The 12,426-nt window shown below is 36.4% G+C and overlaps 1 protein-coding gene across 1 annotated transcript; it reads right to left on the reverse strand.

The window, feature by feature from the left end:
* Nucleotides 1-575: 575 nt before the first annotated feature.
* LOC120069801 (tubulin alpha-4 chain) lies at nt 576-3,182 on the reverse strand. Its single transcript, XM_039021613.2, has 4 exons — nt 2,936-3,182; nt 2,114-2,348; nt 1,631-2,001; nt 576-1,461 (listed from the first exon to the last, which is right to left on the reverse strand). The coding sequence occupies exons 1-4, from the start codon at nt 3,026-3,028 to the stop codon at nt 808-810; spliced, it is 1,353 nt and encodes a 450-aa protein (XP_038877541.1). The 5' UTR covers nt 3,029-3,182; the 3' UTR covers nt 576-807.
* Between the last annotated feature and the right edge of the window lie 9,244 nt (nt 3,183-12,426).

Consider the following 12,426-nt stretch of genomic DNA (forward strand, 5'->3'; position numbering starts at 1 on the left):
TATTTAATTTTAAAATATCCCTTCAGTATTATTATTTTTTTTTTAGTAAAATAGGTCGGGGGATTTGAACCGATTTTCATGATTAGATAACTAGCTGAGTTATACTCTCTTTGACAATATAGAAAATGAACAAAAATATTCGCAAATATAGTAAAATTTCTCTATTGCACATAAACTGAATAATAGCAAATATTTTTCACAACAATTTAAAATAATTTCCTAAAAATATAAATATAAAAATGTTATCCAACTAGCAATGAGATAATCGTTAGAAAACAAAAAACAAATCAGAAACTTTTGAGATGATTTCAAACTCATGGTACTCATCAATCATCACATTTTAGACATTTTTTTTTTCAGCACTCTTCACGGAACCCAACATAAACATGACTGGACTAATACCTACTTCCTCATTCAACATGTCATCAAATGATTTATTCATTTATTTCGTAGACTTCACGTAATACTTAAATGGTAAATGAAGTCATATTAGAAATTTTTTTCATTTAGATACATTTTCTCACCCAAGAAGATGGAAGTTCAAATCCAAGTATTGTTAACTTAAAAAAAACACCTTGAGGCAAAATTCAAAGTCTCCATAAAGAAAGAACCATCCTCTTCACAAATCACAAGAATGCAAACTTCAGCAAAACAGAAACACCAAGGTTTATCAACAATGGCATACAACAAACATTCAACAAAACACAGCTCCAAGCCAAAACTCCCAACAAAGAGAGCACATAAACAAGACAAGGCACAAACTCAAACACAAACCTATTAGAAGAATTGAGTTTCCTTCCATTTGTCTCAGTACTCCTCCTGATCATCATCATCACCTTCAGCAGACTCAGCCCCCACTTCCTCATAATCCTTCTCGAGCGCCGCAAGATCCTCACGAGCTTCAGAGAACTCGCCCTCCTCCATGCCTTCCCCCACATACCAATGCACGAAGGCCCTCTTCGCATACATCAGATCAAACTTGTGGTCTATGCGAGAGAACACCTCCGCCACGCTCGTTGAGTTGGAGATCATACAGACAGCCCTCTGCACTTTGGCAAGGTCACCGCCCGGAACCACAGTTGGCGGCTGGTAGTTGATGCCGCACTTGAAACCTGTGGGGCACCAATCCACAAACTGGATCGTGCGCTTGGTTTTGATGGTTGCAACAGCGGCGTTGACGTCCTTTGGCACAACGTCTCCTCGATACATCAGACAGCAAGCCATGTACTTCCCATGGCGAGGATCGCACTTGGCCATCATGGAAGACGGCTCGAATGCACTGTTGGTGATCTCCGCTACAGAGAGCTGTTCATGGTATGCTTTCTCTGCAGAGATCACTGGGGCATAGGAAGAAAGCATGAAGTGGATTCTAGGGTAAGGGACTAAATTCGTTTGGAACTCAGTGACATCCACATTTAGAGCTCCATCAAACCGTAGAGAGGCTGTCAAGGATGAAATAACCTGAACATCTCATCAAAAGAGCAGTAATCTGTTATAAAAATCTAGTCAAATTTGACATTTGAAGGTATAGGTACTAAAAAATTCAATCGGTCCCAATGTACAGGGATGAAAACGATATTTTAACCAATTTATCGCCACAACAGTCGTGAAAATCAAAGGCAAAATGTACCTGAGAGATGAGACGGTTGAGGTTTGTGTATGTGGGTCGTTCAATGTCAAGGGAGCGTCTACAAATGTCATAAATGGCCTCATTGTCAAGAAGCACAGAAACATCTGTATGTTCAAGGAGGGAATGGGTTGAAAGAACACTATTGTAAGGTTCAACAACAGAGGTGGAAACTTGTGGGGAGGGATACACCGTAAAACCAAGCTTTGATTTCTTGCCATAGTCAACAGACAAACGCTCCAAAAGGAGGGAGCCAAGACCAGACCCAGTACCCCCACCAACAGCGTTAAACACCAGGAAGCCTTGAAGTCCAGTGCAGTTATCAGCGAGCTTTCTAATGCGATCCAAACAGAGATCAACAATCTCCTTGCCAACTGAAACACAAATTTTCCAATTATCATTACACAATTCATTAAAAAAACTATGATGTACGTTCAAATATTGATTGAATTAGTTCATACGGATGTTACAATTTGAGATGCTTACTGGTATAATGGCCACGAGCAAAGTTGTTGGCAGCATCTTCCTTGCCGCTGATTAGCTGTTCAGGATGGAACAATTGGCGATACATTCCAGTCCTCACCTCATCAATGACAGTAGGCTCGAGATCGACGAAAACAGCACGAGGAACATGCTTCCCTGCACCGGTTTCACTGAAGAAGGTGTTGAACGCATCATCGCCTCCACCTACAGTCGTATCACTCGGCATTTGACCATCAGGCTGAAATACAGACGACAAAATTTAGACAGAATGAAACTCAAGTTCAAAAGTCATTACGATTCTTATGGAAAAAGAAAAGAAAGAGCATTCGCACACTTGCATTGAATTCCAAACCTACAAATAATCAATCACTACCATTCATTTCTTATCACGTGAAAGTTCTAAAGCTAGAAATTGTAATAAGAAACAATGAACTACTTCCACAAATATCAACCTGATCTTCGTAAATTTAAAGAGAAAATAGAAATATTAAGATCCACATATCAAATGTAAAACAAGAACTGATAATCGAATATAGTCCTAAAAAGATCCTATCAGATATCCTAAATAAAAAATCCATACAAGAATTCAAAAGAAAAACATACATAAATCGAAATAACCAGAAAATTAGCAGATGATCAAAACATTACCAAACCAAAATCACGCAATCGAGAAGTACCGTTCAGAAATTAATTCAAAATCGATCAAGCAAACATGCAATAAGGAAAGATACAACAAGCGAACAAATTAAAGCAGATTAAAATAAAAACGGATTCAAATACATCATAAACCAAAAAGTGAAACAAAAAAAACATAAAGAGATATACCTGAATTCCATGTTCAAGGCAGTACAGTTCCCAGCATGCATTGCCGACCTGAATCCCTGCCTGACCGATGTGAATCGAGATGCATTCCCTCATTTTTCTCCGGCCGAAAGAACGAACAACGAATAACAAACAGAAAACACGATCAAACGATTCCGAAGAAGAAAGAGACCGAAAATGGAGACGAAGGCGTTTATGAAGACGCCTTCTTTTGAAAATGTATGTTTCAATGGAAAATGAGGAAGAAGATGAAGCATTTTATAGTTGAAAAAATAGAAGGGAGATATTTGGACGAGTGGAGGTTAACTAAGGTTAGTTAAGAGTAATTAATTTTAAATATTTTTAATTGGTCGCCTATTAACCATGGTTAAGATTTTAAGTTTGTGATTTTGAAATGGTAACCGTTTTTTTTCTTTTCTTTGCCGCTCGAAAGGGCCCAGTGAGGTGGGAGGGAGTCGGCTTTGGTAACTTGGATTTTGGTTGTCCCCGACAAGTTTATTCCTTTTTCTTACTATTTTCTATGGATTTATAATTTATATGTGGGTGTTTTTTTTCTCTTTTTTGCAAAAATGATGTAGTTTTATATAGGACTGTTTTTAAATATAGAAAAATGAACTAAAATATTTATAAATATAGCAAAAATTTATTGTTTGTGATAGACTATGTCATGGTATATATATATATACACTATTTTAAAAAATATGCTGATGTGACACACAATAAATGGAATGAGTATGAAAAATTTTCTATTCCCATAATTTTAGAAATTTTTCGCATATAACCTATTTGGTGAAATTTCAAGTTTTAAAAGAAAAGGAAAAAAACTTTTGGTTAAGAATCCCACATTGATTATTTTTTAAAGAGAAGTCTTCTTCTTATATTCCAATCTTGGGCTTTAGGTTTGAGTCCTAAGGGTATCCATATTTTAGAGGGGGTGAAGAGATAGACAAATTTGGGTATGGTGAAAATTCCATTTCAAGAATTTTAAGATGGGGGGATTAGTTATACTTTTGAACTAGCCATTCTAATCTTCCCGAGTCCTCTTCTCCGAATCAATCCTATTCTCTATAGCATCCTAAGGAGGATCATCGATAAAGGCACATAATCTATAGCTTTTAAATTGTATCAAATACATTATAACCTATAGTTAATTTTATATTATAATGTATCAAATACATTATATTAATTATATCATATATATTTAATTTAATTATATCACATATAATTAATTCCCTAAATTAATTTGAACAATTAAAATTAATCCAAACTTGATTCTTAATAATCCTTATTGAGCTACAGAGAGGACCTATAGATTGAAGCTCCAATGGTACTTGAATAATTAATTAAACTCTTTTAATTAAATTATTCAACATCCATTAACTACCGGTTATTCCACTAAAGACCGACAACTGAACTCTTCGCACTACAAATATATTTTTGTGTCCATTGAATACAACCAGTCAATTGTGTGATGACCCTTCACAAATTACTCCTAAGTACTGTTGGGGCAAAAATTATCGTTTTGCCCCTATAGTTACATCTAACTTCTTAAGTACCACTGATCTTTCTAATGAACAATAAGTCATAGTCCAACTATGACCAAACCCCTCTCAGGTCAAGAGAGGGGTGTTGGGTTTTATGTCCTAAAACTCGTGGTTTGTAAATAATAAAACTTATTCTAAAAATTCAATAAGTTGTTATTGAATATATGAATTGCTTATTTCGTTTTAGAAATAAATCCAATAAACTACAAAGATCCATGACTATTACATGAGTACTTGAACTTTATGTAGAAATATAAAAGTGGATCAGGTTCGAGTAAATAGTCAAAATGATCTATAGTATATGAATGAGATTTTGTGCCTTATTCTGGTAACACTATTGGATGCGGCCCACTCTATAGTTGTTAAAGAGAGTTGTAAAGTGCTACAGACGATGTGATCCTGATTCGTTCATGTTATGACATGAGGAGTGGGAACATCATGTGCAATGGGTTTGTATAATATCAGACCACGAAATAAGTCACTCTTACTTTATAAAGATGTTTAATGTTTAAGATTGACTATTTCAAAGCGATGACCTAGGTAACTTGACCTTAATCTTGAGCTAACTATGAACTCCTGTTTATTCGGGATTATCCTTAGATTTTCATAGGTAAGGGTTGGCTCAACAGTGCCAACTCAATAAACCTCCATTTCAGGGGTAAGACCAGGTAGATCGCTGGGGAAATAGGGTACAAGATGGAATTCACTCCTACCTGCTTTTAGGAATAGTAGAGAGGTTGTTCCCTTAAGTGTTGACTTCGGGTCTTGAACAAGGGGCCTCACCCTCTCATTGGCTTGAGAGGGACTCGGTTTGTTGATTGGATCATAAATCAATTATTCATTAGAGGATCAGTGGGACTTAAGGGACTAGAGGTAATTTCGGGGGTAAAATAGACATTTTACCCAACCGTTATTACAAACAACCTGTGAAGGGTTAGCTTACTACTCATGGTTATATCGAGTGGACATAATATATCTATAGTGAGAGGAGTGCAACTATGGGCTTTAGTGGAGTGACCTATTAGTTAACGAATGAGGGTTAATTCGGTGTAAAGAGTTTAGCCAATTAATCTCGGATCGTTGGAGCCCATGATTTGTAGGTCCACGAGGTCCCTCTACTAGCTCGTAAATGAATTAGCTTTAGAGTAGCGTGATAAGTTAATTTGAAACATTCAAATTAGAATTAAGGGAATTAGTAATTATATGAGATATAATTACATGTTTAATTTTGGAATTAAATGAAATTGGAGAATTAATTAATATTTAAATATGATTTAAATATTAAATTCATGAAGGTAGAATTTGTGTAAAATTAATTTAATAGTTGATATTAAATTAATTAGAATTAATTAAATTGTTTAATTATTTATTTATCATTAATTTTATTAGAAAATTAATTTTGTAAAATTAATAAAGTTTTAATTTTGAAAAATAAATTAAATTTGGAAATCAATTTATAAAACAAATTGAAATCAAAATTGAAAAAAAACACAAAAATGAGAAATATGGGATTTATCCACTCACCTTTATCAAGTTGCTCACACTAAACCCATTTGACTCTTGCTTCAATTCACCAAGCATGAGTTGCACCTCATGCAGCCTTCTCCTTTGCATGATAGTCCTGCAATAAATAGAGGATTGAAGTGGAAATGAAGCATGCATCAGTTGAGTTTTTGCTGAAAATTTTGAGTTGAAGAAGGTGTTCTTCAAGTGGGTGCAGCAGTGTGTTCTTCTCCAAGTTCCCTTCATTCAAGCTTATTTTGAGTCCCACAACTCAATCTAAAGCTCCAAAAGAATAGTGGGGAAGATCTTGAGGTGATTCACAAGAAGAATTAGAGAAAATTTGCAGCTGAATTCGAGATTAAAGAGGTTATACAAAGGTATTACTTAAAACCCTCTTATTATTGTATAAGTTGTTGGGATTGGTGTCCTAATTCTCTCGAAGTCTCATAGTTTGTAAATTATACACATTGTTATAAATAAAATAAGAGTTATTTTATCTGGCATTTACTCATATCCAATAAACAAAGCTCCATGGTTATTGTATGTAAACTTAAGCATGCATATGAGATATACAAGTGGATCATGCCTAAAGTGATAACTTAAAAAGGTCTGTAGTATAAGGATTAAGGAGGGATACCTGATTCTTGTGACACTACGGATACGACCCGTTTTGTAGAGGTTTACAAGTGTTGTGAACTACTACAGATGGTAGATCCTGACCATTCATGTGGAGACATGCGAGCGGGGGTATCCTATACAAAGAGTTTGTATAAGACCGGACCACGAGATGATTCGTCTCTTTATATAACGCCATTGATACTAGAGACTTACATCTCACCTAAACGACCATAGGTGACATGACCTCAATCCTGGATGTTTTGAGAAGTTTTGCCTTTGAGGGCGATTCTTTGATTAGTATAGGTGAGAGTAGCCAGATTGCCAATTCAACAAGCCTACCTTTTTGAGGATTTGTCTGATCTGGGAGCTGGGAACTCAATTAAACAAGATGGAATTCACTCCTTCCCCGAAGTAGGGGTAAGTAGATAAAATGCTCTCTTAAGGGCTGATTCTGGGTCTTAAACATAGTGGCCACAACTTCTCTTTGGAAGAGAGGACTCGGTCATAGTAGGACTATGACTTATGTTCATTAGAGGGATCAGTGGTACTTAAGGAGTTAAATGTAACTATAAGGGCATAACAGTAAATTAACCCAGTTGTACTTATGAGCGATCTGTGAAGGGTTATCACACTGTTGATTGGTTGATATAGACACAAAATATATCTGTAGTGAGGAGAGTGCAGCTTTCAGTCTTTAGTGGAGTGCTCGACAATTAATGGATGATGGATCCCGTGACTAAAGAGTTTAGTCAGTTATTCACATACTATTGGAGCTTCAAGCTATAGGTCCATAAGGTCCCCTTGGTAGATCAATGGATTCGAGTTCAGAATCAGTTATTGGTGTTGATTTGAAATGTTCAAATTGACAAGAGGAAATTTGATTATATATGATATGATTGGTATGATGTATGAGATACATCAAGTGGAGGATTAATGTAAATGAGATTTACATTAAGTACCATAAAATAGAAAAAGAGCTATGGTTTATATGTTTCATGAGATAAATATTAAAACTATAGGTTATAAATATAATACGGTAAGTTGGTTATCATATATATTTATAATAATATTGGATATCTTTTTCTCTAATAACCAATTGAGTGGGAGGTTATTGGTGGATTTATGGTAACCGTGAGATAAAAGAAAAAATGTTTTCCTATTTTTAGAAGAGTTTTTATTCTCGAAAAGTACTCACGTAATTGCTGTAAGGTGAATTGGTTTCACTAAACGATAGCTGAAAGAGAGACTAAACGATCGTGGAGTGTTACTATATGATAGTTCAATCAGCCGGTCATAGCTAAACAATCACAGGGCTTTTTCTATACAATAGATTTCCTTCTTCTAAACGATTGAGCATTCGTCTATACGATAGACTCTTCTCATTTCCCACTTGCTCAATCGTCTACGCGATTATTATTCCTCCAGTCTCTTCCTCTAACCAAGTCCACAAAAAGCCCACACTTCTAGATTCTCACACCAAGAATACCAAGGTAGCCATTTTGGTGGTGTCTTTACTCAACTCGACTGAGTTCTAGGTTTTGGACGCCGTTCGTTGGGTTCGTGATCTTAGAGATCGTTGAGTTCGAGTTTGCTGTTGATCCTATTGTGTTGCGGTTATAGTGTTTGAGCGTTCGTGTGTTGCTATCTTGGAGACTGAACGAGCATTCATGATCGAAGGATTTTGAAGCATGAGTCTTCAAAGGTATGATACTTTATCCCTTGATCTTATTGTATAGCATGCTGCAATTTCGTATTGTGCATGGCCTGTAAGTTTCTGTTTATTGCCTATAATTGTTAGTGTTCAATTTCGAATGAAATCTGGAACGATCGTTCCGCTGCTCATGGAAATCCTCATGTCTAATTTCCTTCAATTGGTATCAGAGTTAGGTTGTTCAATATCCTAAATTTCACTTTTGTCTTGAACTTCTTTTACAGTCGTGGTGGGTTTTTTGCATTTGTGTTTAAGTGTTAACTGTGTTTGTAGATGGTGTTGATGAATGTCTACGGGTATAATTGCCTTTGTTTAAAGCTTTCTTTTCGATTACAAAGTGTTAATTTGTAAGGTCCTCTATGTTTTTGGACATCATTAAGAAGCAATCTAGTCTGGAATTCAAAGTGTTTGAGTTTGTCGAGTCGTTCGTGATGAAGTTTCGAAGCATGGAGATGCGGTTATCGGCGAGGAAGAAGACCAAGTGTTGGTCGTATCATGTAGCCTCAAGTAAATGATTGTTGGGACTTTGCTAAACGATCGTGTAGTATTTACTAAACGATCGTTTAGCTAATGCTAAATGATGGGGTAAAGTATTTGTTCTATCGTGTAGTGTTGGTTGCCCGATCGCGTGGACGCTGGAGGTAAACGATCGAGTGGGAGCATTTGATGCTCATCGTTTAATAAAAGACACGAGCACTAAACGATCGTGTAGTTAGCATGCCTCATTGCATAGTTACTGACTACACGATCACGCGGTATACGATACTTTGGCACTAAATCAGCGATCGTTTAGACGATTGTGCTTCACTACATTGTTGTCGTTTAAACGATCGTTTAAGGTTTGCGTTATGCGCGGCGCGCTGCACGATCGGGTACCTTATGCTTCATTACACAGTAAAAGGTACACGATCGTTGATAAATGATCTTTTAGCTCTAGAAGCGTAGGTAAATAATTGAGTAAAGTGTTTACTCTTTCGTGTAGGCGATCACTCAGTTTTGGTACACGATCAGTGGAGTCACTGACTTCGACCAGACGGTTAAAGACTCGATTCGCCTATTTGAACCGGAGACTCTTTGCTTCTGTAATAGTTAGCTTTTGGTTTTGTGGATTTGAGGCTAATTATCCCAGTTCATTAACTTTTATTTAATATACATGAGATGTATGTGGTTTATATGGCATAATGTATAACATATAGATTTGAAACCCACCTTAGGTTGTGCAATTATTCATGCATCATGTATTATAAGTGTTATAATATGACATGATGAAATTACAAGAAAACGTGTGCATGCATCATGAAATATAAGAGTTATATTTATACTTGCAGTAAGCATATTCATGCATCATCTTTATATTATAAGCATTACAATATAAGGGTGAATGGAAGCATATTTACTTGGTTCGTTGCTTTTTGTATAGAGTTATATAAAAGTAGCAATGAATGAAAAATGCATGGAGCATGACACTTAGGCTGTTTGTAAATTGTTATAAATGTCTTGTATGTGTTTGCTTTGCATTGTGAATGGTTTTGGTTGTTTTTGGTTATAAGTGTTATAATGAAAACTAAAACTAAAATCGATAAGAAATAGTTGCATGCGGACTTAGGCGAACTCATGTTTTAAAAGGGTTTTAAAATTGGATTGAGATAGACCTAAGTTCAAGATTCTAATTGGATTAACAACCTAGTTTAATCTTTTTAAATCGGTTTAATGGGATTAAATTGATCGGCATAAAATATTAAAATTGTATTAAATCTATCTATAAGGGACCTTTTGTCTAAGGTGGGTTCTGTTTAGACTGGGGTACTTAAGCTGACGGAGACAGAACACCCCTACCTGGGAACCTACCTGGAAAGGTGAATTAGATAGGTTTTCTGCAAGCATGCAACAGTTGGTAAAAGACTTCGTTAAAGAGTTTAATGGATGATGATCAAAAGTTGTTCAACTATCCAAGGTAAAAGTTACTCTTGGGCAAATCTAAAAAGTCACTTAGTTAAAATTCTTAGCCGTGTTTTTTTTAAGTAAACTAAATCCTAGGTTATAAAATAATCAGTGGGAGGAAGAGATATATGTGATATATCGATGATTCCACTCACGTTTCTCCCTGAATGTTCATGCCGTGAGATTCATGCTTGGCCTCATGGTGCCCAAGGAACATCCCCCTTCGGATGGTGTTTGCATGAGTCAATATCAAGGTGGACGGAGAGAGTATTTATAGTAAGTGGGTGAAGGGTGTGTGTCAACACGTCCTACGGTCTCCTTCATTGGTTCACACCGTGAGATCATTCTTGCATTCCCTCATGGCGCCCTAGGAGCGTCCCCCTTTGGATGGGTTTTGTGCAGTTGGTCAATATCAAGGTGAACTCCAGAAATGGATAGGGTCACTTTAGTTTTTTCCTCAATCGGATTTTTTCTCTTTGGATTGGCTGCTTGGGACGGAACTCTAGGGCTTAAAATGATGGATCACACTTATGGAAAATTGTTAAGTAAGTTAATGATTTCTTGACCAAATCAATGATGGCTAGTCATTATAAGAGCAAAAGTTTTTCTGGTATTAATGACTGGTTGAGAATGTCTCAATTCAGAGGAGGGATAAGTTGACCACCCTTCGACGACTTTTGTCCTAAACCTTTGAAGCATCATTGCGAAACTAGATGTCACACGGGGTTCGTGTTAGTTTTGCTAAACCAGATTGGATGTTGTTTGTTTTTTTAATGAGTATTTGCTTAAAACCTAACGTAGGTCAATATGTTTTTGTTTCAACAACATGTTTGATTTTCCGTTAAATGCCTCTAGTTTGACCGCTTACATACAGTGGAAAGAGTCTTGTAAAATGTATTTCGTGGTAAATGACCTCGAGTTTGTCATGGTTGAGGAGTGTCCTCAAGTCCCGGCCCTTGATGCACCGCGAAGTATTTGTAGTGCATATGAGGTGTGGATGAAGGCTAATTCATTGGCCCGACTTCACATATTGGCTAGCATACCTAATGCTTTGGCCAAAAAGGTTGAGAACATGGTCATTGTGTGTGAGATCATGGACTCGTTGCAAGATTTGTTTGAACGTCATTCTTACTTTTCAAGCACAGAGGGATGGATGACAAAACCAATAGTGTCAGTTCCCAAGTTAAACTCCAAGAAGAGAAAGCAAGTGTTGCTGACTTTGTTGAAGTTCATTGACGAAAAGTGTTCTCTGAAATGAAACTTGAAGTTTATTTAGGTTCTAATACTGATCCCACTACTCTCTGAAAGAGAAGGATGTCTAAAGACAATAAATATGATTTATTGGTCTTGGAGACGTGTTTGGTAGAGAATGATGATTCTTCCCGGATCCTTGATTCGGGTGCTACTAATCACGTTAGTTCCTCTTACCAAGGATTTAGTTCTTGAAAAATGTTGCCACAGGGAGAGATGACTCTTCAAGTCGGTACTAGTGAGGTTGTTCCAACTGTTGCTATAGGTAGGCTGAAGTTATTTTTGGATAAGAAACGTTATCTGTTACTGGATAATGTTTTCGTAGTTCCTCATATCAAGAGGAACTTAATCTCGGTTTCTTGTCTCGTTGTACAAAGTTATGCCATCTCCTTTTCTAAAAGTAAAGTATTTATTTGCAAGAATGGAATGGAGATTGATTTTGGTTCAATGGAAAGTAACTTATATGTACTAAGGCCATTAGTCATAAAATCCTTGCTTAATATTGAAATGTTTAGTACAGCAACAATAGCTAAAAGACCAAAAGTTTCTCCTAAGGAAAACGTCCATCTTTGGCATTTAAGGTTAGGTCACATCAACTTCAATAGGATTGAGCAGTTGGTGAAATGTGAACTTCTAAAGAGTTTAGAAGAAAACTCCTTGTCAGTGTGTGAGTCATGCCTCGAAGACAAGATGACCAAACGACCTTTTACTGTAAAAGGTTACAGAGCCAAGAAAGCCTTGGAGCTTGTACATTCAGACCTCTGTGGACCGATGAGTGTTAGGGCTCGAGGTGGGTATGAATATTTCATCTCTTTCATAGATGATTATTCAAGGTACGGGTATCTTTACCTAATGCAACGTAAGTCTGAAGCCCTTGACAAGTTTAAGAAGTATAAAACTGAAGTTGAAAACTTGTTAGGTAAGAA

This window comes from Benincasa hispida, chromosome 5 (genome assembly GCF_027475165.1).
Source record: "Benincasa hispida cultivar pf3 chromosome 5, pf3_genome.v1.1, whole genome shotgun sequence".
Classification (NCBI taxonomy): Eukaryota; Viridiplantae; Streptophyta; class Magnoliopsida; order Cucurbitales; family Cucurbitaceae; genus Benincasa; species Benincasa hispida.